Source organism: Lagopus muta (genome assembly GCF_023343835.1).
Source record: "Lagopus muta isolate bLagMut1 chromosome 35 unlocalized genomic scaffold, bLagMut1 primary SUPER_35_unloc_3, whole genome shotgun sequence".
NCBI classification, from domain to species: Eukaryota; Metazoa; Chordata; class Aves; order Galliformes; family Phasianidae; genus Lagopus; species Lagopus muta.
The window spans coordinates 1-27623 of NW_026040160.1; the positions used below are offsets into that span (position 1 = coordinate 1).

The 27623-nt window shown below is 60.8% G+C and overlaps 2 protein-coding genes across 2 annotated transcripts; both read left to right on the forward strand.

Moving 5' to 3' along the window:
- Window positions 1–19: 19 nt before the first annotated feature.
- PRMT5 (protein arginine methyltransferase 5) lies at window positions 20–27412 on the forward strand (the record flags this gene model as incomplete). Its single annotated transcript, XM_048932670.1, is given in 21 exon segments — window positions 20–191; window positions 2992–3017; window positions 3019–3078; window positions 6910–6987; window positions 6989–7045; window positions 8150–8227; window positions 8229–8262; window positions 8351–8402; window positions 10031–10074; window positions 10195–10448; window positions 12286–12369; window positions 12371–12448; window positions 13555–13632; window positions 13732–13790; window positions 14589–14714; window positions 17216–17388; window positions 20488–20600; window positions 24661–24754; window positions 25053–25169; window positions 26135–26199; window positions 27236–27412. Coding segments are annotated over 21 exon segments (1995 nt in total), but the record flags the coding sequence as incomplete, so codon positions are not given.
- Window positions 227–2979, forward strand: LOC125687516 (uncharacterized). Its single transcript, XM_048932673.1, has 2 exons — window positions 227–1418; window positions 2184–2979. Exons 1-2 carry the CDS (start codon window positions 414–416, stop codon window positions 2190–2192), a joined length of 1014 nt encoding a protein of 337 aa, XP_048788630.1. The 5' UTR covers window positions 227–413; the 3' UTR covers window positions 2193–2979.
- Window positions 27413–27623: the final 211 nt, after the last annotated feature.

The window sequence follows — 27623 nt, forward strand, 5'->3', positions numbered from 1 at the left end:
CTGTTAGGAGTTGCCCGGATTTGGGCCTTTTTTATTGTTTTTTATTTTTCCTTTTTGTTTTCTTGCATTTAGGTTCGATTTTCTCTGCGCTCCGCTTTTCCATCCCCGTCACCGCCGCGAGTTTCGGCTGCTCCCCGCCAAGGAGCGGCCCGGCCCTCAGACCCGGTCCGACCTGCTGCTGGCCGGGAGGGGTACGGCCCGGCGGGGGTCCGATGGGCAGCTGTGGGGTCTTACGGAGATCTATGGGGTCTTATGGGATCCTATGGGGCTCTATGGGATCTTATGGGGCTCTATGGGGTCCTATGGGGCTCTATGGGGTCTTACGGGGCTCTATGAGGTCTTATGAGGATCTGTAGTGTCTGTGTGGGGCTCTATGGGGTCCTAGGGGTCTCTATGGGGTCTTATGGGGATCTATGGGGTCTTATGGGGGATCTATGGTGTCTTGTGGGATGCTATGGGGTCTTATGGGGACCCTATGGGGATCTATGGGGTCTTATGGGGATCTATGGGGTCTTATGGGGATCCGATGGGGATCTGTGGGGTCTTACGGAGATCTATGGGGTCTTATGGGATCCTATGGGGATCTATGGGGTCTTATGGGGCTCTATGGGGTCTTGTGGGATGCTATGGGGCTCTATGGGGTCTTATGGGGCTCTATGGGGTCTTATGGGGCTCTATGGGATCTTATGGGGATCCTATGGGGATCTATGGAGTCTTATGGGGCTCTATGGGGTCTTGTGGGATGCTATGGGGCTCTATGGGGTCTTGTGGGATGCTATGGGATCTTATGGGATGCTATGGGGCTCTGTGGGGTCTTATGGGGATCCGATGGGGATCTGTGGGGTCTTATGGAGATCTATGGGGTCTTATGGGATCCTATGGGTATCTATGGGGTCTTGTGGGATGCTATGGGGCTCTATGGGGTCTTGTGGGATGCTATGGGGATCTATGGGGCCTTGTGGGATGCTATGGGGTCTTATGGGATGCTATGGGGCTCTGTGGGGTCTTGTGGGATGCTATGGGGTCTTATGGGATGCTATGGGGCTCTGTGGGGTCTTATGGGGATCCGATGGGGATCTATGGGGGTCTTATGGGGCTCTATGGGGTCTTGTGGGATGCTATGGGGTCTTATGGGATGCTATGGGGGCTCTATGGGGTCTTGTGGGATGCTATGGGGTCTTATGGGATCCTATGGGGCTCTATGGGGTCTTCTGGGGCTCTATGGGGTCTTATGGGGATCCGATGGGGATCTGTGGGGTCTTACGGAGATTCTATGGGGTCTTATGGGATCCTATGGGGATCTATGGGGTCTTATGGGGCTCTATGGGGTCTTGTGGGATGCTATGGGGCTCTATGGGATCTTATGGGGCTCTATGGGGTCCTATGGGGCTCTATGGGATCTTATGGGGCTCTATGGGGTCCTATGGGGCTCTATGGGGTCTTACGGGGCTCTATGAGGTCTTATGAGGATCTGTAGTGTCTGTGTGGGGCTCTATGGGGTCCTAGGGGTCTCTATGGGGTCTTATGGGGCTCTATGAGGTCTTGTGGGATGCTGTGGGGTCTTGTGGGATGCTATGGGGTCTTGTGGGATGCTATGGGGCTCTATGGGGTCTTATGGGATCTTATGGGGGATCTATGGGGTCTTATGGGGCTCTATGGGGTCTTGTGGGATGCTATGGGGTCTTGTGGGATGCTATGGGGCTCTGTGGGGTCTTATGGGATCCTATGGGGATCTATGGGGTCTTACGGGGCTCTATGGGGTCTTGTGGGATGCTATGGGGATCTATGGGGTCTTGTGGGATGCTATGGGGTCTTGTGGGATGCTATGGGGATCTATGGGGCCTTGTGGGATGCTATGGGGTCTTATGGGATGCTATGGGGCTCTGTGGGGTCTTGTGGGATGCTATGGGGTCTTGTGGGATGCTATGGGGCTCTGTGGGGTCTTATGGGGATCCAATGGAGATCTATGGGGTCTTATGGGGCTCTATGGGGTCTTGTGGGATGCTATGGGGTCTTATGGGATGCTATGGGGCTCTGTGGGGTCTTATGGGGATCCGATGGGGATCTATGGGGTCTTGTGGTGCTCTATGGGGCCTTATGGCACGCTATGGGGATCTGTAGGATCTTATGGGGCTCTATGGGGTCTCATGGGGGCTTTATGGGATCTTATGGGGCTCTATGAGGTCTTATGAGGATCTGTAGTGTCTGTGTGGGGCTCTATGGGGTCCTAGGGGTCTCTATAGGGTCTCTATGGGGTGCTGTGGGGGCTCTATGGGATCCTATGGGGATCTATGCGTTCTTATGGGACCTGATGGGGCTCTATGGGGTCTTAGGAGTCTCTATGGGATCCTGTGGGGATATTATGGGGTCTCATGGGATCCTATGGGGTCTTAGGGGACCCGATGGGGATCTATGGGGTTTTATGGGGCTGTGTGGAGTGTCTGTGGGGTTCTATGGGGTCTTGCATGGATCTGTGGGGTCTCTGAGGGGTCTTATGGGGCTCTATGGGGTCTTACGGGATCCTATGGGGTCCTGTGGGGTCTCATGGGATCGTATGGGGTCTTATGGGACCTGATGGGGTTCTATGGGTCTTATGGGGCCCTATGGGGTCTTATGGGACCTGATGGGGTTCTATGGGTCTTATGTGGCCCTATGGGGTCTTATGGGATCTGATGGGGTTCTATGGGTCTTATGGGATCCTATGGGGCCCTATGGGGTCTTATGGGATCGTATGGGGTCTTATGGGACCTGATGGGGTTCTGTGGGTCTTATGTGGCCCAAGGGGTCTTATGGGACCTGATGGGGGTTCTGTGGGTCTTACGGGATCGTATGGGGCTCTATGGGGTTTTATGGGATGCTATGGGGCTCTATGCCATCTTATGAGATTCTATGGTGCTGTGTGGGGTTTCTGTGGCGTTGTATGGGATTCTATGGGGTTTCTATGGGTGAGACCCCCCCAGAGCGCCCCATAACCCCGTTGTGTCCCCCCAGACTGGAACACCCTGATCGTGGGCAAGGTTGTCCCCATGGATCCGACCTGATTCCCCACTGGAGGCCGTCAGGAGGAACTCGGAGGCGGTGAGGGGGGATGGGGGGAGAAAAGGGGGGGAGGAAGGGGGGGAGAAAGGGGGAGAGGGAAGGGGGGGGTTGGGGGAGGAATGAGGGGGAGAAAGGGGGGAGGAAGGGGGGAGGAATGGGGGGAGAAGGGGGGAGAAAGGGGGGGAGGAAGGGGGGGTTTGGGGAGGAAGGGGGGGAGATGGGGGGGGAGGAATGGGGGGAGAAGGGGGGGAGGAATGGGGGGCAGAAGGGGGGGAGAAGGGGGGAGGAATGGGGGGAGATGGGGGGAGAAGGGGGGAGGAATGGGGGAGGAATTGGGGGCTTGGGGGGAGAAGGGGGGGAGAAGGGGGGAGGAATGGGGGCAGATGCGGGGGGTTGAATGGGGGGAGATGGGGGGAGGAATGGGGGGAGATGGGGAGAAAATGGGGTTGGGGGTGGAACGGGGGAAGATGGGGAGGTAGAGGGGGGGGAGAGATGGGGGGGAGGAATGGGGGGAGAAAGGGGGAGGAATGGGGGGAGATGGGGGGGAGGAATGGGGGGAGGAGTGGGGGGAGGAATGGGGGGAGATGGGGGGGAGGAAGGGGAGGTTGGGGGAGGAATGGGGGAGGAAAGGGGAGAAAATGGGGTTGGGGGAGGAATGAGGGGAGATGGGGGGGGTTGGGGGGAGGAATGGGGGGAGATGGGGGAGGAATGGGGGGAGAAGGGGGGGAGGATTGGGGGGAGATGGGGGGAGAAAGGGGGAGGAATGGGGGGAGAAGGGGAGGAATGGGGGGGGAGATGGGGGGGTTGAGGGGGGAGGAAGGGGGGGAGATGGGGGGGGGAGGAATGGGGGGAGAAGGGGGGAGAAAGGGGGGGGAGGAATGGGGGAGAAGGGGGGAGGAATGGGGGCAGAAGGGGGGGGAGAAGGGGGGAGGAATGGGGGGGAGATGGGGGGAGAAAGGGGGGCAGATGCGGGGGTTGAATGGGGGGAGATGGGGGGAGGAATGGGGGGGAGATGGGGGGAGAAGGGGGGGAGATGGGTGGGAGGAATGAGGGGAGAAAGGGGGGAGGAAGGGGGGTTTAGGGGAGGAATGGGGAGGAGATGGGGGGGAGGAAGGGGAGGAGGGGGGGAGATGGGGAGAAAATGGGGTTGAGGGAGGAATGAGGGGAGATGGGGGGGGAGGAATGGGGGGAGATGGGGGGCAGAAGGGGGGAGGAATGGGGGCAGATGGGGGGGTTGAATGGGGGGGAGATGGGGGGAGAAAGGGGGGAGGAATGGGGGGGAGGAATGGGGGGAGGAATGGGGGCAGATGGGGGGAGGAATGGGGGGAGAAAGGGGAGAAAAGGGGGGTTGGGGGGAGGAATGGGGGGAGAAGGGGGGAGGAATGGGGGCAGATGGGGCTGAATTGTGGAGTTTTGGGTCGTAATTTTGGGGTTTTTGGTCTGAATTTGGGGATTTGGGGTCCAAATTTTGGGCTTTTTGGTCAGAATTTTGGGATTTTGGGTCGGAATTTGGGGATTTTTGGTCAGAATTGTGGGTTTTTGGTTGGAATTGTGGGATTTTTGGTTGGAAATTGGGGATTTTGGGTCCAAATTGTGGGATTTTGGTCCAATTTTTGGGGTTTTTGCTCCTATTTTTGGGGTTTTTTGGTCGTAATTTTGGGATTTTTGTGGGAATTCGGGGATTTTTGGTCAGAATTTGGGGATTTTTGCTCCTATTTTTGGGATTTTTGGTTGGAATTTTGGGGTCGGAATTTGGGGATTTTTGGTCAGAAATTGTGGGTTTTTTGGTTGGAATTTTGGGGTTTTTTGGTCGGAATTGTAGAATTTTTGGTTGTAATTTTGGGGTTTTTGGTCCAAATTTTGGGGATTTTGGTCCAAATTTTGGGATTTTGCTCCTTTTTTTGGGGTTTTTGGTTGGAATTTTGGGGTTTTTGCTCCTATTTTTGGGATTTTGGGTCCGAATTGTGGGTTTTTGGTCAGAATTGTGGGATTTTTGGTCGGAATTTTGGGATTTTGGGTCGGAATTTGGGGATTTTGGGTCAGAATTGTGGGTTTTTGGTTGGAATTTTGGGGTTTTTGGTCTGAATTCTTTGGTTTCTGGTCTGAATTTTGGGGTTTTTGTTCTGAATTGTGGGGTTTTTGGTTGGAATTTTGGGATTTTTGGTTGGAATTTTGGGGTTTTTGCTCCTATTTTTGGGATTTTGGTCCAAATTTTGGGTTTTTGCTCCTATTTTTGGGATTTTTGGTTGGAATTTTGGGGTTTTTGTTTCTATTTTTGGGATTTTTGGTCGTAATTTTGGGATTTGGGTCGGAATTTGGGGTTTTTTTGGTCAGAACTGTGGGTTTTGGGTTGGAATTTTGGGGTTTTTGGTCCGAATTCTCTGGTTTCTGGTCTGAATTTTGGGGTCTTTGTTCTGAATTGTGGGGTTTTTGGTTGGAATTTTGGGATTTTTGGTCCCCAATTTTGGGATTTTTGGGTCGGAATTTGGGGATTTTTTTGGTCAGAATTGTGGATTTTTGGTCTGAATTTTGGGTTTTCGGTTGGAATTTTGGGGATTTTGGGTCCAAATTTTTGGGTTTTTGGTTGGAATTTTGGGGTTTTTGCTCCTATTTTTGGGATTTTTGGTCGGAATTTGGGGATTTTTTGGTCGGAATTTTTGCATTTCGGGTCGGAATTTGGGGATTTTTGGTCAGAACTGTGGGATTTTTGGTCCCAATTTTGGGATTTTGGGTCAGAATTTTGGGATTTTTGGTCAGAATTGTGGGTTTTTGGTCGGAATTTTTGGGTTTTTGCTCCTATTTTTGGGATTTTGAGTCCAAATTGTGGGTTTTTGGTCCGAATTGTGGGTTTCTGGTTGGAATTTTGGGGTTTTTGCTCCTACTTTTGGGAGTTTGGGTCCGAATTGTAGGTTTTTTGGTCAGAATTGTGGGATTTTTGGTCGGAATTTTGGGATTTTGGGTCAGAATTGTGGGTTTTTGGTTGGAATTTTGGGGTTTTGGGTCTGAATTCTTTGGTTTCTGGTCTGAATTTTGGGGTTTTTGGTTGGAATTTTGGGGTTTTCGCTCCTATTTTTGGGATTTTTGGTCGTAATTTTGGGGTTTGGGTCGGAATTTGGGGTTTTTTGGTCAGAACTGTGGGATTTTTGGTCCCAATTTTGGGATTTTGGGTCAGAATTTTGGGATTTTTGGTCGTAATTTTGGGATTTTGGATCCGAATTGTGGGGTTTTGGTCAGAATTGTGGGATTTTTGATTGGAATTTTGGGATTTTGGTCTGAATTGTGGGATTTTTGGTTGGAATTTTAGGGTTTTTGAGGGATTTTTTGCTCCTATTTTTGGGGTTTTTTGGTTGGAATTTTGGGGTTTTACTCCTATTTTGGGGACTTTTGGTCGAAATTTTTGGATTTTTAGGTCGGAATTTGGGGTTTTTTGGTCAGAACTGTGGGATTTTTGGTCCCAATTTTGGGATTTTTGGTCAGAATTTTTGGGATTTTTGGTCAGAATTTTGGGTTTGGGGTCGGAATTTGGGGATTTTTGGTCAGAATTGTGGGATTTTTTGTCACAATTTTGGGATTTTTGGTCTGAATTTTGGGTTTTTCGTCAAAATTTTGGGATTTTTGGTTGGAATTTTTGGGTTTTTTGTCGCAATTTTGGGGTTTTTGGTCCCAGTTTTGGGTTTTGGGTCGGAATTGTGGTTTTTTGGTCCCCAATTTTGGATTTTTGGTCCCAATTTTGGGGTTTTTGCTCCTATTTTTGGGATTTTTGGTCGTAATTTTGGGATTTTTGGTCAGAATTTTTGGGTTGTGGGTCGGAATTTGTGGATTTTTGGGTCAGAACTGTGGGATTTTGCTCTGAACTTTGGGTTCCCGCAGGCCCTGCAGCAGGAGCTGGACTTTGCTGCCTACCTGGGGGTCCCCGCTGTGCTGCTGCCCCTCAGGGGCCCCCACTGCCCCCAACCTGGCCCGCGGGCTGTGTGCGCATCTGCAGGGGGCGCCGCACGGGGCTGCCGTGAGTATGGGGTGTAATTAGCGCTAATTAGGGCTTAATTGGGCCTTTGGGGGGGTTTAATGGGGTTAAATGGGGGTTAATTGGGGCTTAATGGGGGTTAATTGGGGCTTAATGGCTCTGCAGGGGGCACTGCATGGGGCTGCCGTGAGTATGGGGGTTAATTAGTGCTAATTAAGGCTTAATTGGGCCTTTGGGGGGGCTTAGTGGGGGTTAATTGGGGCTCAATTGGGTTTTGGTGGGGGTTAATTGGGGCTTAATGGGGTTTAATTGATGGTTAGTGGGTGTTAGTGGGGTTTAATTGAGTTTTAATGGGGCTTAATTGAAGCTTAATGAGACTTAATTGGTTTAGTGGCATCTTAATGGGGCTTAATGGGGCTTTAATTGAGTCTAAGTGGGGCTTAATTGCGGTGTTAATGGGGTTTAATGTGTCTTAATTGGGTTTAATTGAGTCTAAGTGGCACTTAAATTGGGGTGTTAATGGGTTTTAATGGCTCTTAATGGGGTTTAATTGAAGCTTAGTGTTAATGGGGCTTAATTGAGTTTTAATAGAGCTTAATTGAAGCTTAATTGGACTTAATTGGCTTTAGCCGGGTTTTAACGGGCCGTAATGGGGGCTTATTGGGTCTTAATAGGGTTAATTAAAGCTTAATGAGACTTAATGAGGCTTAGTAGGGTCTTAATGGGGTTTAATTGAGCCTTAATGGGACTTAATTGAGTCTTAATGGGGCTTAATTGAGTGTTAATAGGGTTTAATGGGTCTTTAATGGGGTTTAATTGAGTCTTAATGGAGCTTAATTGAGTCATAGTGGGGTTTAATGGGTCTTAATAAGCCTTAATGAAGTTTTAATTTATGCTTAATGAGATTTAGCACAGTTTAGTAGCATCTTAATGGGCCATAACGTGGTTTAATTGAGTCTTAATGAGCTTTAATTAAAACCTAATGAGCGTTAACAAGGCTCGGTAGGGTCCTTGGTGAGTCTTAACGGGGTTTAATGGGTCTTAACGAGGTCTAATTGGGGTTCTGGGTGTTAATCTGGGGACGCGGTGGCTTTGATTGGTGCCTCAGGCTCGTTAATGGGCCGTTAATTGCGTTAATTACTGCAGGTGTGGGTGCGCGTGCCCCTGCTGGCCCCCGAGGACGGGCGCGAGGACGCCATCGCTAACGAGCCGCTGCCTAACGAGGGGCGACGGGCGGCAGGAGGAGCGGACGTGGCACTGGGTGGGTCGTTAATGGGGTTAATTAACTAATTAATGGCGGGTGTTAATGAGGTGTGGGTGGGAAAACGAGGATTTGGGGCCTTTGCAGGTGGAACAACTTCCGGACTCTGTGCGACTACAACAAGAGGGTCGGGGCTGGGTGAGTGGCAGGAAGGGGCGGGGCTACGGCAGGAAGGGGCGGGGTCACAACAGGAAGGGGCGGGGCCACAAAAGGGAATGGAGCAGCAATGGGCGGAGCCATGGAGGAAAGGGGGTGGGGCTGTAATGGAAGGGGGGTGGAGCCAGAGCAGGAAGGGGGGTGGGGTTGTGACAGGAAGAGGAGGAGCCACGGCAGGAAGGGGCGGGGCCACAACAGGAAGGGGCGGGGTTACAAGGGAATGGAGCAGCAATGGGCGGAGCCATGGAGGAAAGGGGGGTGGAGCTGTATTAGAAGGGGGTGGGGCCACGGCAGGAAGGGGGGTGGATTTGTGACAGGAAGAGGAGGAGCCATGGCAGGAAGGGGCGGGGGCCACAAAATAATGGAGCAGCAATGGGCGGAGCCATGGAGGAAAGGGGGTGGAGCTGTAATAGAAGGGGGTGGGGCCACAGCAGGAGGGGGGGGTGGGGGTTGTGACAGGAAGAGGAGGAGCCATGGCAGGAAGGGGCGGGGCCACAAAAGGGAATGGAGCAGCAATGGGAAAGGGCGGAGCCATGGAGGAAAGGGGGCGGAGCTGTAATGGAAGGGGGTGGGGCCACGGCAGGAAGGGGGGTGGGGTTGTGACAGGAAGAGGAGGAGCCACGGCAGGAAGGGGCGGGGCCACAACAGGAAGGGGACGGAGCCACAAAAGGGAATGGAGCAGCAATGGGCGGAGCCATGGAGGAAAGGGGGCGGAGCTGTAATAGAAGGGGGTGGGGGCCACAGCAGGGGGGGTGGGGCTGTTGACAGGAAGAGGAGGAGCCACGGCAGGAAAAGGCGGGGCCACAAAAGGGAATTGAGCAGCAATGGGCGGAGCCATGGAGGAAAGGGGGTGGAGCTGTAATAGAAGGGGGTGGGGCCACGGCAGGGCGGGTGGGGCTGTGACAGGAAGGGGCGGGGGCCACGGCAGGAAGGGGCGGGGCCACAAGAGTAAGGGGCGGGGCTACAAAAGGGAATGGAGCAGCAATGGGCGGAGCCATGGAGGAAAGGGGGTGGAGCTGTATTAGGAGGGGGTGGGGCCACAGCAGGAGGGTGGGGGGTGGGGTTGTGACAGGAAGAGGAGGAGCCACGGCAGGAAGGGGCGGGGCCACGGCAGGAAGGGAGTAGGGCCACAAAGGGGAATGGAGCAGCAATGGGCGGAGCCATGCAGGAAAGGGGGTGGAGCTGTAATAGAAGGGGGTGGGGCCACGGCAGGAAAAGGGGGTGGGGTTGTGACAGGAAGAGGAGGAGCCACGGCAGGAAGGGGAGGGGCCATGAATGGGAAAAAAGGGAGAGGTGGAGGCGTGGGTGAAAGGGGGTGGAGCCACAGCAGGAAAAGGCGGGGCTGTGGGTGAAAGAGGGTGGGGCATGGGAAGGAAGGGGCGGGGTCACGGCAGGAAGGGGCGGAGCATGGGGAGGAAGGGGCGGGGTGATGAATAGGTGGCAATGCTGGGACAGGAAGGGGCGGGGCTTGTGTCTGTGGGTGGAGCTAGAGCTGAGTGGGCGGGGTTTGGGAGGGAAGGGGCGGGGCTTGTATCCCATATATGGTGGGTGGGGGTCTGGGGTGGGGCTATATGTGGGCGTGGCCAAGGCTTTTGGGGGGCGGAGCTTAGTTGGTCAACAGGGAAAGCCAATGAAGGCATTGGAGGAATTGGGGGTGTGGGGGTTGGGCAATGACGAAGTGGGCGTGGCTATGCATGCAGGGGGCGGGGCTTAATCCTTTTTCCGCCTTGTGGGCGGGAGCCACGTGGTGATGGCAAAGGGGGTGGGGCCTAAGTCACCCATAGGGCACTATGGGGTGGGAAATGGGGATGGGCGGAGCTTCGGCCTCCAAAGGGGGCGTGGCCTCTCTCTGTCCCCGCCCAGCGCTGGAGGTGGGGCCCTGATTTGCCGTCGGCGGAGGCCATCGACCGCTGGCTGGGGGAGCCGCTGCGGGCGGCCATCTTGCCTACCAGCATCTTCCTCACCAACAAGAAGGGCTTCCCCGTCCTGTCCAGGCCTCACCAGCGCCTGCTGGGCCGCCTGCTCAAGGTGAGCGGATGTGGGGCTGGGAGGGGGGGATGTGGGGCTGGGATGGGGGATGTGGGGCTGGGAGGGGGGATGTGGGGCTGGGATGGGGGCAGGTGGGGCTGGGATGGGGGGATGTGGGGCTGGGAGGGGGGAGGTGGGGCTGGGAGGGGGGGATGTGGGGCTGGAGGGGGCATGTGGGGCTCGGAGGGGGATGTGGGGCTGGGATGGGGGATGTGGGGCTGGCAAGGGCGGATGTGGGGCTGGGATGGGGGATGTGGGGCTGGAAGGGGGGATGTGGGGCTGGGATGGGGGATGTGGGGCTGGGAGGGGGGATGTGGGGCTAGAGGGGGGGATGTGGGGCTGGGAGGGGGATGTGGGGCTTGTAGAGGATCTATGGGGCTGTGGGGGGTCTATGGGGCTGGAAGGGGGGATGTGGGGCTGGGATGGGGGGTGTGGGGCTGGGATGGGGGATGTGGGGCTGGAGGGGGGAGATGGGGCTGGAAGGGGGGATGTGGGGTTGGGAGGGGAGATGTGGGGCTGGAAGGGGGGATTGTGGGGCTGGGATGGGGGATGTGGGGCTGGAAGGGGGGATGTGGGGCTGGAATGGGGGGTGTGGGGGCTGGAAGGGGGGGTGTGGGGCTGGGAGGGGGGAGGTGGGGCTGGGACGGGGGGTGTGGGGCTGGGAGGGGGGGAGGTGGGGCTGGGACGGGGGGTGTGGGGCCTGGGAGGGGGGAGGTGGGGCTGGGACGGGGGGGTGTGGGGCTGGGAGGGGGGAGGTGGGGCTGGGACGGGGGGGGTGTGGGGCTGGGAGGGGGGAGGCAGGGCTGGAAGGGGGATGTGGGGCTGGGATGGGGGGATGTGGGGCTGGGAGGGGGGAGGTGGGGCTGGGAGGGGGGGATGTGGGGCTGGAGGGGGGAGATGGGGCTGGAAGGGGGGATGTGGGGTTTGGGGAGGGGAGATGTGGGGCTGGAAGGGGGGATGTGGGGCTGTAGAGGATCTATGGGGCTGTGGGGGGGTCTATGGGGCTGGAAGGGGGGATGTGGGGTTGGGAGGGGGGATGTGGGGCTGTAGAGGATCTATGGGGCTGTGGGGGGGTCTATAGGGCTGTGAAGGGGGGATGTGGGGCTGGGATGGGGGAGGCAGGGCTGGAAGGGGGATGTGGGGCTGGGATGGGGGGATGTGGGGCTGGAGGGGGGAGATGGGGCTGGAAGGGGGGATGTGGGGTTGGGAGGGGAGATGTGGGGCTGGTAGGGGGGGTGTGGGGCTCGGAGGGGGGATGTGGGGCTGTAGAGGATCTATGGGGCTGTGGGGGGTCTATGGGGCTGGAAGGGGGGATGTGTGGGCTGGGATGGGGGGATGTGGGGCTGGGAGGGGGGATGTGGGGCTTGGAATGGGGGGGAGGTGGGGCTGGAAGGGGTGATGTGGGGCTGGATGGGGGGTGTGGGGCTGGTAGGGGGGGTGTGGGGGCTCGGAGGGGGGTGTGGGGTTGGGAGGGGGATGTGGGGCTGTAGAGGATCTATGGGGCTGTGGGGGGGTCTATGGGGCTGGAAGGGGGGATGTGGGGCTGGGATGGGGGGTGTGGGGCTTGGAGGGGGGTGTGGGGGCCGCTATGGGGCTGCTATGGGGCTGCTCTGGGGTCGCTATGGGGTCGCTATGGGGTCTTTATGGGGTCACTACTGCTATGGGGCAGCTATGGGGCCGCTATGGGGTCCCTATGGGGTCTTTATGGGGTCACTACTGCTATACGGGCCGCTATGGGGCTGCTCTGGGGTCACTATGGGGTCACTATGGGATGGCTGTGGGGCAGCTATGGGGCAGCTATGGGGCAGGCAGTGCCCTCCATGTTTTCCCCCCACAGCTGGAGGTGCAGGTGGTTCTATGGGGCGCCCCACACCACGAGCCCAAGCCGCTGAGCGCCTACCTGCAGTACCTGGAGCACGTGGGGGCAGAACCGACCGCCGCCATCGGCCTATGAGCTGTTTGCGCGTGGATACGAGGATTACCTGCAGTGCCCCCTACAGGTGGGAGGGCCGGAAGGGGCGGGGCAGGAAGTGGGAGGGGTGGGGCAGGAAGTGGGAGGGGTGGGGCAGGAAGTGGGAGGGGCTTGGAGGAGCAGGGCAGGAAGAGGGGGAGTCTAAAGTCTGCATTACCTGCAGTGCCTCCTGCAGGTGGGAGGGCCGGAAGGAGCGGGGCAGGAAGTGGGAGGGGTGGGGCAGGAAGTGGGAGGGGTGGGGCAGGAAGTGGGAGGGGCTTGGAGGAGTGGGGCAGGAAGTGGGGAGGGATCTTAAGTGAGATATCAGGATTACCTGCAAAGCTCTCCTGCAGGTGGGAGGGCTGGAAGGGGCGGGGCCGGAAGTGGGAGGGGCTTGGAGAAGCAGGAAGTGGGAGGGGTTGGGCAGGAAGTGGGAGGGGCTTGGAGGAGGTGGGGGCAGGAGAGAGGGGGAGTCTAAAGTCTGGATTACCTGCAGTGCCCCCTGCAAGTGGGAGGGCCGAAGGGGCGGGGCAGGAAGTGGGAGGGGCTTGGAGGAGCAAGGCAGGAAGTGGGAGAGGGTTAAAGAGGCAGGAAGTGGGGGAGTCTAAAGTCTGCATTACCTGCAGTGCCCCCTGCAGGTGGGAGGGCCGGAAGGGGCGGGGCCGGAAGTGGGAGGGGGCTTGGAGGGAGCGTGGCCGGAAGTGGGAGGGGCTTGGAGGGGGGCGTGGCAGGAAGTGGGAGGGGCTTAAAGGGGTGGAACAGGAAGTGGAGGGGTCTAAAGTGGGATGTCTGGATGACCTGCAGCACCCTGTAGAGGGTGGGAGGATTAAAGGGGCGGGACAGGAAGTGGGAGGGGCCTGAGGGGGCGGAGCCTTAGGGGACAGAGTGCAGAAGGAAAGGCATTGGGGGCGAATGCAAGGGGTGGGGCTTACTGGGGGGGGCGGGGCTTAGTACAGATTGCAGCCAATAGGAATGCAGAGGGGCGGGGCTTGGCTGTCATGGGCGGGGCTTAACGTGTTGGTTTGGTCCTGGGGGCGTGGCTTCGTGCATGGGATTGGAGGCGGGGCTTTCCATTGGTCAAAAAGAATGAGAATGGGTGTGGTTATGCTAATGAGGGGGTGTGGCTTGCTCTGACCCCGCGCCCTTTTACCGCAGCCCCTGATGGACAACCTGGAGTCGCAGACGTATGAAGTCTTCGAGAAGGATCCAATCAAATACAGCCAATACCAGCAGGTGGGCGGGACTTCCTGTTGGAGGGTGAGACTTCCTCTGAGGTGAGCGTTGGCCACGCCCCCTCTCTGACGCGGCCACGCCCCCTTTTGCCCATATAAGGCCATCTATAAATGTCTGCTGGACCGCGTGCCTGAGGAGGAGAAGGAAACCAACGTGCAGTGAGTGCTTGTGGGGCTGCCCCATAGCGCCCCATAGCGCCCCACAGCGCCCCATAGTGCCCCACTGTGTGCATCTGCACTGTGGGGTGTCTATGGGGCAGCCATGGGGTGCTATGGGGTATCTGTGGGGCAGCTATGGGGGTCCTGTTGGGCGCTATGGGGCAGCTATGGGGTGCTGATGGGGCAGCTATGGGGTGCTAAGGGGTACCTATGGGGCAGCCATGGGGCGCTTTGGGGTATCTATGGGGCAGCCATGGGGTGCTATGGGGAATCTATGGGGCAGCTATGGGGTGCTATGGGATATTTTGTGGGGCAGCCATGGGGCTCTATGGGGTATCTGTGGGGCAGCTATGGGGGGTCCTGTGGGGCGCTATGGGGCAGCTGTGGGGCAGCCATGGGGCAGCCGTGGGGCACTTATGGGGCAGTCAGTGCAGGTTCTGTATGTAGCAGCACAGGCCACCAGGTGGCGCTGTGGAGCAGCAGTGCAGCACCTATAGGGAACCCATGGGGCAGCTGTGGGGCAGCTATGGGGCAGCCATGGGGCAGCTATGGGGCAGCTGTGGGGCAGCTATGGGGCAGCCATGGGGCAGCTATGGGGCAGTTATAGGGTCTCTATGGGGCACTTATGGGGGCAGTCCAGTGCAGGTTCTGTATGTAGCAGCTACAGGCCACCAGGGGGGCGCTGTGGAGCAGCAGTGCAGCACCTATAGGGAACTGAAGGGCAGCTATGGGGCAGCCATGGGGCAGCTATGGGGCAGCTATGGGGCAGCCATGGGGTCTGACACTGCTCTCCCGCAGGGTGGTGCTGGTGCTGGGCGCAGGCCGCGGGCCGCTGGTGAACGACAGCACTGAGAGCCGCCCGCATGGCGCAGCAGCCGCGATCAGAGTGTTTGCTGTGGAGAAGAACCCCAACGCCGTCGTCACGTGAGACAATGCACACATAGAGACCATAGGGACACATAGGGACCCATAGCGACCCATAGAGACCATAGGGACCCATAGAGACCCATAGGGAACCATAGAGACCCATAGGGACCCATAGAGACCATAGAGACCATAGAGACCCATAGAGCCCCATAGGGACCCATAGAGACCCATAGGGAACCATAGAGGCCCATAGGGACCCATAGAGACCCGTAGGGACCCATAGGGACCCATAGGGACCCATAGTGACCCATAGGGACTCATAGCGACACATAGCGACACATAGAGATCATAGGGACTCACTGCAACCCATAGCAACCCATGGCGACCCATAGCGACCCATAGCAACCATAGGGACCCATACAGACCCATAGAGACCCATAGGGACCCATAGGGACCCATAGAGACCCATAGAGACCCATAGGGACACATAGTGACCCATAGGGGACACATAGCGACACATAGCGACCCATAGCGACCATAGGGACACATAGAGACCCATAGAGACCCATAGAGACCATAGGGACCATAGGGACCCCATAGGGACCCGTAGCGACCCATAGAGACGCATAGGGACCCATAGGGACCCACAGCGACCATAGGGACACATAGAGACCCATAGCAACCCATAGAGACCCATAGTAACCCATAGAGATCACGGGGACCCATAGCGACCCATAGCGACACATAGAGATCCATAGCGACCCATAGCGACCATAGGGACACATAGCAACCCATAATGACCCATAGAGACCCATAGAGACCCACAGCACCCCACAGCGCCCCATAGAGCCCCATATCACCCCATAGCACCCCACTAGCGCCCCATAGCGCCCCATAGCGCCCCATAGCGCCCCATAGCACCCCATAGCACCCCACAGCACCCCATAGAACCCCATAGCACTCCATAGCACCCCATATCACCCCATAGCACCCCATAGCAGCCCATAGCACCCCATACCGCCCCATACCACCCTCATAGCACCCCATAGCGCCCCATAGCACTCCATGAGCACCCTATATCACTCCATAGCACCCCATATCACCCCATAGCACCCCATAGCTCCCCATAGCATCCCATAGCGCCCCATAGTGCCCCATAGCACCCCATAGCTCCCCATAGAGCCCCATAGCACCCCATAGCACCCGCATAGCACCCCATACCGCCCCATACCACCCCATAGCTCCCCATAGCACCCCATAGCGCCCCATAGTGCCCCATAGCACCCCATAGCTCCCCATAGCGCCCCATAGCACCCCATAGCACCCCATATCACCCCATAGCACCCCATAGCGCGGCCCCATAGAGCCCGATGTGCCCCCCTTGCAGGCTGGAGAGCTGGCAGTACGAGGAGTGGGGCTCGCAGGTGTCACCCCATAACCACCCCACAGAGACCCATAGGGCGCCATAGGGACCCATAGAGCCCCATAGATCCCCATAGTGCCCCATAGGGCCCCATAGCGCCCCATAGCACCCCATAGAGCCCCATAGTGTCTCATAGAGCCCCATAGCGCCCCATTAGTCGACCCACAGAACCCCATAGGGCCCCATAGTGACCCATAGAGCCCCATAGAATTCCATAGGGCCCCCATAGCGCCCCATATCACTCCATAGCACCCCATAGCACTGCATAGCACTCCATAGCGCCCCATAGCACCCCCTTAGCACCCCATAGTGCCCCCATAGCACCCCATAGCACCCCATAGCACCCCATAGCACCCCATAGCGCCCCATAGCACCCCATAGTGCCCCATAGCACCCCATAGCTCCCCATAGCGCCCCATAGAACCCCATAGCACCCCATAGCACTCCACAGCACCCCATAGCTCCCCATAGTGACCCATACGTCCCTGTATCACCCCATAGCACCCCACAGCACCCCATATCACCCCATAGCACCCCCTTAGCACCCCATAGCACCCCATAGCACCCCATAGCACCCCACAGCGCCCCATAGAGCCCCATAGCACCCCATAGCACCCCATAGCACCCCATAGCGCCCCATAGCACCCCATAGCATTCCACAGCACCCCATAGCACCCCATAGCACCCCATATCACGCCATAGCACCCCATAGCACCCCATAGCGCCCCATAGCACCCCATAGCACTCCATAGCGCCCCATAGCACCCCATAGCACCCCATAGCACCCCATAGCACCCCATATCACCCCATAGCGCCCCATAGCACCCCATATCACCCCATAGCGCCCCATAGCACCCCATAGAGCCCCATAGCGCCCCATAGTGCCCCATAGAGACTTGTAGCGCCTTATAGAACCCCAAAGCGCCCCATAGCACCCCATAGCGCCTCATAGCTCCCCATAGCGCCCCATAGCGCCTCATAGCTCCCCATAGCGCCCCATAGCACCCTATATCACCCTATATCACCCCATAGCACCCCATATCGCCCCATATCACCCCATAGCACCCCATAGCACCCCATAGCACCCCATAGCGCCCCATAGCACCCCATAGAACCGCATCTCCCTGCCTTGCAGGCTGGAGAGCTGGCAGTACGAGGAGTGGGGCTCGCAGGTGTCGGTGGTGCAGCGCGACATGCGCGAGTGGCGCCCCCCAGAGGCCGCCGACCTGCTGGTGTCGGAGCTGCTGGGATCCTTTGGGGACAACGAGCTGGCGCCCGAGTGCCTGGATGGAGCACAGCCCTGTCTGAAGGGTGGGGGGGGGACGGGGGGATGGGGGGATGTGGGGGGGAGATGAGGAGTTTGGGGTCTGGGGGGGATGTGGGGTTTGGGGGGGATGTGGGGTGGAGGTTGGGGTCTGGGGGGGATGAGGGGTCTGGGGTCTGGGGCCTTTGGGGTCTGGGATTTGGGGTCTGGGAGGGATGTGGGGTGGAGGTTGGGGTCTGGGGGGGATGTGGGGTTTGGGGAGGATGAGGGGTTTGGGGTCTGGGGGGGGATGAGGGGCAGGGGGCCATGGGGTGGAGGTTTGGGTCTGGGGGGGATGTGAGGTTTGGGGTTTGGGATTTGGGGTCTGGTGGGGATGTGGGGTGGGGGGATGTGGGGTCTGGGTTCTGGGGTTTGGGGTCTGGGGCCTTTGGGGATGTGGGGTTTGGGGTCTGGGGGGATGAGGGGTCTGCGGGGGATGTGGGGTGGGGGGGGATGAGGGGTCTGGGGGAGATGTGGGGTTTGGGGTCTGGGGTCTTTGGGGATGTGGGGTTTGGGGTCTGGGGTCTGGGGGGGATGGGAGCCATGGGGGTGGGGTCTGGGGGGGGATGTGGGGTGGGGGGGCCATAGGGTGGAGGTTGGGGTCTGGGGGGGATGTGGGTGGGGGGGGATGAGAGGTTTGGGGGAGATGTGGGGTTTGGGGTCTGGGGTTTGGGGTCTTTGGGGATGTGGGGTCTGGGGTCTGGGGGGGATTTGGGGTCTGGGGTTTGGGGTCTGGGGGTCTTGGATTTGGAGGGGATGGGGAGCTCTGGGGTCTGGGGTTTTGGGTCTGGGGGGGATGTGGGGTGGGGGGGATGTGGGGTCTGGGGTCTGGGGCCTTTGGGGTCTGGGATTTGGGGTTTGGGGGGATGTGGGGTCTGGGGTCTGGGGGGAATGTGGGGTGGGGGGCTGTGGGGTGGAGGTTGGGGTCTAGGGGGGATGTGGGGTTTGGGGGGGGTATGAGGGGTTTGGGGTCTGGGGTTTCAGGTCTTTGGGGATGTGGGGTCTGGGGGGAATTTGGGGTCTGGGGGGGACAGGGAGCCATGGGGGTGGGATTTGGGGTCTGGGGGGGATGTGGGGTTTGGTGTCTGGGGCCTTTGGGGATGTGGGGTTTGGGGTCTGGGGCCATGAGGGGTCTGGGGGGGATGTGGGGCAGGGGGCCATGGGGTGGAGGTTGGGGTCTGGGGGGGATGTGGGGTTTGGGGTCTGGAGGGGATGGGGAGCCAGGGGGGTGGGGTCTGGGGGGGATGTGGGGTCTGGGGTTTGGGGGTCTGGGGGGGGATGGGGAGCCATGGGGTGGGGTCTGAGGGGGATGTGGGGTGGGGGGCCATGGGGTGGAGGTTGGGGTCTAGGGGGGATGAGGGGTCTGGGGTCTGGGGGGGATGTGGGGTTTGGGGGCGATGTGGGGTTTTGGGGGGGGGATGAGGGGTCTGGGTTCTGGGGTTTGGGGTCTGGGGCCTTTGGGGATGTGGGGTTGGGGTCTGGGGGGATGAGGGGTCTGGGGGGGGATGTGGGGCGGGGGGTTGTGGGGTGGAGGTTGGGGTCTGGGGGGGATGTGGGGCGGTGGGGCGGGGGGTTGTGGGGTGGAGGTTGGGGTCTGGGGGGGATGTGGGGTTTGGGGTCTGGGGCCTTTTGGGATGTGGGGTTGGGGTCTGGGGGGATGAGGGTTGGGGGGGATGTGGGGTGGGGGGGATATGAGGAGTTTGGGGTCTGGGGTCTGGGGGGGATGTGGGGTGGAGGTTGGGGTCTGGGGGGGATGAGGGGTCTGGGGTTTGGGGTCTGAGGCCTTTTGGGGATGTGGGTTTGGGGGTCTGGGGTTTGGGGGGGATGGGGAGCCATGGGGGTGGGGTCTGAGGGGGATGTGGGGTGGGGGGGTGTGAGGAGTTTGGGGTCTGGGGTCTGGGGGTGGGTTTGGGGTCTGGGGGGGGATGGGGAGCCATGGGGGTGGGGTCGGGGGGTGATGTGGGGTGGGGAGATGTGGGGTCTGGGGTCTGGGGGGGATGTGGGGTGGGGGGCTGTGGAGTGGAGGTTGGGGTCTGGGGTTTGGGGTTGGGGTCTGGGGGAGACAGGGAGCCACAGAGGTGGGGTTTGGGGTCCAGGGTTCGGGGTCTGGGGTTGGGGGCACTGAGGACCCATAGATGTGGGGTTTGGGGTCTGGGGGCGCTGGGGGCCCATGGAAGGGTGGCTGGGGTCACTTATGGGGCCGTCGCAGAGACGGGGGGAGCATCCATTGTGGATGTGTGGGTCAGCGATGGAGGCACTTATGGGGTGAGGTGTGGGGCAGAGATGGGGTGACTTGTGGGGTGACCCATGGGGGTGACTTGTGGGGTGACTTATGGGGTGACTTATGGGGTGACTTGTGGGGTGACTTGTGGGGTGACTTGTGGGGTGACTTATGGGGTGACTTGTGGGGTGACTTATGGGGTGACTTGTGGGGTGACTTGTGGGGTGACTTATGGGGTCACTTATGGGGTGACTTATGGGGTGATTTATGGGGTGACTTATGGGGTGACCCATGGGGCAACTTATGGGGCAACTTATGGGGTGACCCATGGGGTGACTTATGGGGTGATTTATAGGGTGATTTATGGGGTGATTTATGGGGTGGACCCATGGGGTGACCTATGGGGTGACTTATGGGGCGACTTATGGGGTGACTTATGGGGTCACTTGTGGGGTGATTTATGGGGTGACTTATGGGGTGACTTATAGGGTGACTTATGGGGTGACTTATGGGGTGACTTATAGGGTGACTTATAGGGTGACTTATGGGGTGACTTATGGGGTGATTTATGGGGTGACTTGTGGGGCGACTTGTGGGGTGACTTATGGGGTCACTTATGGGGTGACTTGTGGGGTGACTTGTGGGGGTGACCCATGGGGTGACTTGTGGGGCGACTTATGGGGTGATTTATGGGGTGACCCATGGGGTGACTTATGGGGTCACTTATGGGGTGACTTATGGGGTCACTTATGGGGTCACTTATGGGGTGACTTATAGGGTGATTTATGGGTGATTTATGGGGTGACCCATGGGGTGACTTATGGGGCAACTTATGGGGCAACTTATGGGGTGACTTGTGGGGTGACTTGTGGGGCCGCCCCACAGCCGGGGGGGGTGAGCATCCCCTGCTCCTACACGTCCTTCCTGGCGCCGCTCTCCTCCTCCAAGCTGTACAACGAAGTGCGCGGCTGCAGGGAGAGGGACCGGCATCCTGAGGTGCTGCTTGTGGGGCGGAGTGTGGGGCGGGGTGTGGGGCTGGGCACTTGTGGGGCTGGGGGTGGGGCTGGGGGTACTTGTGGGGCTGGGTATGGGGGACACGTGTGGGGCTGCGTGTGGGGCAGGGGGCGCTTGTGGGGCTGGGGAACACGTGTGGGGGCTGGGTGTGGGGCTGGGGGTACTTGTGGGGCTGGGGGACACGTGTGGGGCGGGGTGTGGGGCTGGGTGTGGGGCTGGGGGCACTTGTGGGGCTTTGGGGCACTTGTGGGGCTGGGGGCACTTGTGGGGCTGGGGGGACACGTGTGGGGCGGGGTGTGGGGCTGGGTGTGGGGCTGGGGGTACTTGTGGGGCTGGGTATGGGGCTGGGCATGTGTGGGGCTGGGGGACACTTGTGGGGCTGGGTGTGGGGCTGTGGGGCACTTGTGGGGCTGGGTGCTGGGGGACACGTGTGCGGCTGGGTGTGGGGCTGCGTGTGGGGCTGCGTGTGGGGCTGGGGGCGCTTGTGGGGCTGGGGGCACTTGTGGGGCTTTGGGGCACTTGTGGGGCTGGGTATGGGGCTGGGTGTGGGGCGGGGTGTGGGGCTGGGGGTACTTGTTGGGCTGTGTGTGGGGCAGGGGGCGCTTGTGGGGCTGGGGAACACGTGTGGGGCTGTGTGTGGGGAGGGGGGTGCTTGTGGGGCTGTGGGGCACTTGTGGGGCTGGGGGCACTTGTGGGGCTGGGGGACACGTGTGGGGCGGGGTGTGGGGCTGGGGGTACTTGTGGGGCTGGGGGTACTTGTGGGGCTTTGGGGCACTTGTGGGGCTGGGTGTGGGGCTGGGGTCACTTGTGGGGCTGGGGGACATGGGTGGGGCTGCATGTGGGGCTGGGGGCGCTTGTGGGGCTGGGTGTGGGGCTGGGGGTACTTGTGGGGCTGTGGGGCACTTGGGCTGGGCACTTGTGTGGGGCTGGGTGTGGGGCTGCGTGTGGGGCAGGGGGCGCTTGTGGGGCTGGGGGACACGTGTGGGGCTGGGTGTGGGGCTGTGGGGCACTTGTGGGGCTGGGTATGGGGCTGGGCACGTGTGGGGCTGGGGGACACTTGTGGGGCTGCGTGTGGGGCTGGGGACGCTTGTGGGGCTGGGGGACATGTGTGGGGCTGGGTGTGGGGCTGGGGGCACTTGTGGGGCTGGGTGTGGGGCTGGGGGACACATGTGGGGCTGCGTGTGGGGCTGGGCACTTGTGGGGCTGCGTGTGGGGCTGGGCACTTGTGGGGCTGGGTGTGGGGCTGGGGGTACTTGTGGGGCTTTGGGGCACTTGTCGGGCTGGGTGTGGGGCTGGGGGTGCTTGTGGGGCTGGCGTTGGGGCTGGGGGGCACGGTGTGGGGCTGTGGGGCACTTGTGGGGCTGGGTGTGGGGCTGGGATCGCTTGTGGGGCTGGGGGACACTTGTGGGGCTGGGTATGGGGGACACGTGTGGGGCTGCGTGTGGGGCTGCGTGTGGGGCAGGGGGCGCTTGTGGGGCTGGGGAACACATGTGGGGCTGGGTGTGGGGCTGGGGGCACTTGTGGGGCTGGGGGACACTTGTGGGGCTGGGTGTATGGCTGGGCACTTGCGGGGCTGGGGGACACGTGTGGGGCTGCATGTGGGGCTGCGTGTGGGGCAGGGGGCGCTTGTGGGGCTGGGGGACACATGTGGGGCTGGGTGTGGGGCTGGGGTACTTGTGGGGCTGTGGGGCACTTGTGGGGCTGGGTATGGGGCTGGGTACGTGTGGGGCTGGGGGACACTTGTGGGGCTGGGTGTGGGGCTGGGGGCGCTTGTGAGGCTGGGGGTACTTGTGGGGCTGGGTGTGGGGCGGGGTGTGGGGCTGGGCACTGGTGGCGCTGGGGGTGCTTGTGGGGTTGTGGGGCTGGGGGTAGATGTGGGGCTGTGGGGCACTTGTGGGGCTGGGTGTGGGGCTGCGTGTGGGGCAGGGTGTGGGGCTGGGGGACACTTGTGGGGCTGTGTGTGGGGGCTGGGGGCGCTTGTGGGGGACACGTGTGGGGCTGGGGGCGCTTGTGGGGCTGTGGGGCACTTGTGGGGCTGGGCACTTGTGGGGCTGGGGGACACGTGTGCGGCTGGGTGTGGGGCTGCGTGTGGGGCAGGGGGCACTTGTGGGGCTGTGGGGCACTTGTGGGGCTGGGTGTGGGGCTGGGCAGTTGTGGGGCTGGGTGTGGGGCTGGGATCGCTTGTGGGGCTGGGGGACACTTGTGGGGCTGGGTGTGGGGCTGGGGGTACTTGTGGGGCTCGGGGACACTTGTGGGGCTGGGTGTATGGCTGGGCACTTGTGGGGCTGGGGGACACGTGTGGGGCTGGGTGTGGGGCTGCGTGTGGGGCAGGGGGCGCTTGTGGGGCTGGGGGACACATGTGGGGCTGGGTGTGGGGCAGGGGGCGCTTGTGGGGCTGCGTGTGGGGCGGGGGGTGCTTGTGGGGCTGGGGGCACTTGTGGGGCTGGGTGTGGGGCTGGGGGGCACTTGTGGGGCGGGGTGTGGGGCTGGGTGTGGGGCTGGATGTGGGGCTGGATGTGGGGCTGGGAGTACTTGTGGGGCTGGGGGTACTTGTGGGGCTTTGGGGCACTTGTGGGGCTGGGTGTGGGGCTGGGGGTGCTTGTGGGGCTGGGGGACATGTGTGGGGCTGCGTGTGGGGCTGCGTGTGGGGCTGGGCACTTGTGGGGCTGGGGGACACTCGTGGGGCTGCGTGTGGGGCTGGGGGCGCTTGTGGGGCTGGGGGACATGTGTGGGGCTGGGTGTGGGGCTGGGGGACACATGTAGGGCTGCGTGTGGGGCAGGGGGACACTTGTGGGGCTGGGGGACACGTGTGGGGCTGGGTGTGGGGCTGGGGGCACTTGTGGGGCTTTGGGGCACTTGTGGGGCTGGGGGCACTTGTGGGGCTGGGGGACACGTGTGGGGCGGGGTGTGGGGCTGGTTGTGGGGCTGGATGTGGGGCTGGGGGTACTTGTGGGGCTGGGGGTACTTGTGGGGCTGTGGGGCACTTGTGGGGCTGGGTGTGGGGCTGGGGGTGCTTGTGGGGCTGGGTGTATGGCTGGGCACTTGGGCTGTGGGGCACTTGTGGGGCTGGGTATGGGGCTGGGCACGTGTGGGGCTGGGGGACACTTGTGGGGCTGGGTGTGGGGCTGGGGGCGCTTGTGGGGCTAGGTGTGGGGCTGGGGGTACTTGTGGGGCTGTGGGGCACTTGTGGGGCTGGGGGACACGTGTGGGGCTGCGTGTGGGGCTGGGGGGTACTTGTGGGGCTGTGTGTGGGGCTGGGGACGCTTGTGGGGCTGGGGGACATGTGTGGGGCTGTGTGTGGGGCTGGGGGTACTTGTGGGGCTGGGTGTGGGGCGGGGTGTGGGGCTGGGGGTACTTGTGGGGCTTTGGGGCACTTGTGGGGCTGGGGGACACGTGTGGGGCTGGGTGTGGGGCTGGGGACACTTGTGGGGCTGGGTGTGGGGCGGGGGTGTGGGGCTGGGGGCGCTTGTGGGGCTGGGGGACATGTGTGGGGCTGCGTGTGGGGCTGGGGGCGCTTGTGGGGCTGGGTGTGGGGCTGGGGGTACTTGTGGGGCTTTGGGGCACTTGTGGGGCTGGGTGTGGGGCTGGGCACTTGTGGGGCTGGGGGACACTTGTGGGGCTGCGTGTGGGGCGGGGGGGTGCTTGTGGGGCTGTGGGGCACTTGTGGGGCTGGGTGTGGGGCTGGGGTCACTTGTGGGGCTGGGGGACACGTGTGGGGCTGGGTGTGGGGCTGGGGACACTTGTGGGGCTTTGGGGCACTTGTGGGGCTAGGGGGCAGTTGTGGGGTTGAGGGGCACTTGTGGGGCTGGGGGCCACTTGGGTGTGGGGCTGGGTGTGGGGCTAGGGGCATTTATGGGGCTATGGGGTATCTATGGGGCGGCTATGGGGCAGCTGTGGGGCACTTGTGGGGTGGCTATGGGGCACTTATGGGGCAGCTATGGGGCAGCTATGGGGCGGCTATGGGGCAGCTATGGGGCAGCTGTGGGGCACTTATGGGGCAGTTATGGGGCAGTTATGGGGCACTTATGGGGCAGCCCCACAGGCGCAGTTCGAGACGCCCTACGTGGTGCGGCTGCACAACTTCCACCAGCTGGCGGCGCCGCAGCCCTGCTTCACCTTCCAGCACCCCAAGCCAGGTGGGGGGGCGGGACTTCCTGTTTGGGGGGGAGGGACTTCCGGGCCGCGCTTCCGGTGGGAGGGGCTTCCTGGGAGGGCTTCGTGTGGGCGGGGCTAAAGGCGCCGCGCTCTTAAAGGGGCCGCGCTCTTAAAGGGGCCGCGCTCTTAAAGGGGCAGAAGCCAAAAACCAACCTCCCCTCTTTTCTCCAATGATGACATCGCCATGTGGGCGTGGCCTCCTCGTGGCCCCTCCCCTCGCGATGACGTCGGCCCTGGGGGGCGTGTCCTGACGGTAGCCCCTCCCACTTCCGGTTGCAGAGCCCTCCGAGGACAACAGCCGGTACCGGCGGCTCTCGTTCCCGGTGCCGGTGACCACGGCGCTGCACGGCTTCGCCGGCTACTTTGAGACCGTGCTCTATGGAGACGTCACCCTGAGTACGGCCAATGGCGGGACAAGGGAGGGCGGGAGCCGGCCAATGGGAGGGCACCGGGGGGAAGAGGGGGCGGGACTTCCTGTGTGGTGAATGAGAAGGGGAAAGGGGAGGGGGTGGGGCTTGGAGGTTGAGGGGGTGGGGCTTGAGGTGCTTGTAGCCAATGGGAGCTGAGCGAGGGGCGGAGTTACAGTTGAGTCAGTTGGGGGTGGGCGGGGCTTGCAGTTAAAGGGCGGGGCTTGAGGAGGTTGCAGCCAATGGGAGATCGCGGCTACGGTGAAACTCAATGGGGGGTTGGGGGGTGCTTGGGGTTAAGGGGAGGGGCTTGAGGAGGTTGCAGCCAATGGGAGATCGGATGGAGCAGGAGGGGGTGGGGCTTCTGTTGCGCTCAGTGGGGTGGGGGAAGGCTTTTAAGGGGCGGGGCTTGAGGTGGCTGCAGCCAATGGGAGATCCGACACGGCAAAAAGGGGTGGGGCTTCCATGCTGGGCGATGGAATGGGGGTTAAGGGGCGGGGCTTGAGGTGGTTGCAGCCAATGGGAGATCAGAGGAGGAGGGGGCGGGACTTCCGGTGTGGTGAATGAAAAGGGGAGGGGGGAGGGGGTGGGGCTTGGGGTGCTTGTAGCCAATGGGAGCGGAGCGAGGGCGGAGTTACTGTTGAGACCATTGGGGATGGGCGGGGCTTGCAGTTAAAGGGCGGGGCTTGAGGTTACAGCCAATGGGAGATCGGACGGAGCAGGAGGGGGTGGGGCTTCTGTTGTGCTCAGTGGGGTGGGGGTAGGACTTAAGGGCGGGACTTGAGGTGGTTGCAGCCAATGGGAGGTCAGAGGGAGGAGGAAGGGGCGGGGCTTCCAGTGTGGTCAAAAGGGGGTGGGTGGGGATTTAGGGGTGGGGCTTGGGATTGACGGGCGTGGCTTGGCCAATGGGAGTGGGAGGAAGGGGCGGGGCTAACGGTGGGCGTGGCCTTGCAGGTATCCGCCCTGAGACGCACTCACCTGGGATGTTCTCCTGGTTCCCCATCTTCTTCCCTTTGAAGGTACGCCTGGGGGCGGCCATCTTGGATCCGCCTATAGGGTTCAATGCGGGCGGCCATCTTGGATCCGTCCATTGAGGTGCCATTGGGGGCGGCCATCTTGAATGCACACATTGGTTTCAATCGGGCGGCCGTCTTGGGTTGAGGCAGCCATCTTGGGTCCATTTGTGTTCCATTGGTGGCGGCCATCTTGGATCCCATTTGTGTTCCATTGGCGGCGGCCATCTTGGATCCCTTGTGTTCCATTGGTGGCGGCCATCTTGGATCCCTTGTGTTCCATTGGTGACCATTTTGGAGTTATCATGGCTGCGGGCAGCCATGTTGGATCCATTTCTTGGTGGGTGGGCAGCCATCTTAACTGTGGGCAGCCATGTTGGATCCATCTCTTGGTGGGTGGGCAGCCATCTTAACTGTGGGCAGCCATGTTGGATCCATCCCTATGTGGGTGGGCAGCCATCTTGTCTGTGGGCAGCCATGTTGGATCCATCCTTTGGTGGGGTGGGCAGCCATGTTGGATCCATCCCTATGTGGGTGGGCAGCCATCTTAACTGTGGGCAGCCATCTTGGATCCATCCCTATGTGGGTGGGCAGCCATCTTGTCTGCGGGCAGCCATCTTCGATGCATCCCTATGTGGGTGGTCAGCCATCTTGGCCCTGGTCAGCCATCTTGGATCCATCCATCTTGGCTGCGGGCAGCCATCTTGGATGCATCCCTTGGTGGGTGGGCGGCCATCTTGGCTGCAGGCAGCCATGTTGGATCCATCCCTTGGTGGGTGGGCAGCCATGTTGGATCCATGCCTTGGTGGGTGGGCAGCCATCTTAACTGTGGGCAGCCATGTTGGATCCATCCCTATGTGGGTGGGCAGCCATGTTGGATCCATCCTTTGCTGGGTGGGCAGCCATGTTGGATCCATCCCTTGGTGGGTGGGCAGCCATCTTAACTGTGGGCAGCCATCTTGGATCCATCCCTTGGTGGGATCTTGGGACACCCTCCCCGATTGGCCGCCCGTTCTCTGAGCCCCGCCCCGTCTCCCCGCAGCAGCCAATGGCGGTGCAGGCAGGGCAGACGGTGGTGCTGTCGTTCTGGCGCCGTGCGGCCCCACAGAAGGTTTGGTACGAGTGGGCCGTGACCGAGCCGGCCTGCTCCGCCCTGCACAACCCAGCAGGCCGCTCCTACACCATCGGACTGTGAGCAATAAAGACTCAGCAACCGCGCTTCCGGTGGCGGACATCTTGGCTTCCGGGAGGACCGCTTGGGTGGGGGCGGACATCTTGGATTGGGGCGGCCATATTGGGATGGGGGCAGCCATCTTGGATTGGGGTGAGAATGAGTTGGGGGCAGCCATCTTGGATTGGGGAAGGACATCTTGGATTGGGGGCAGCCATCTTGGACTGGGGGGAGGACATCTTGGTTTGGGGGAGGACAT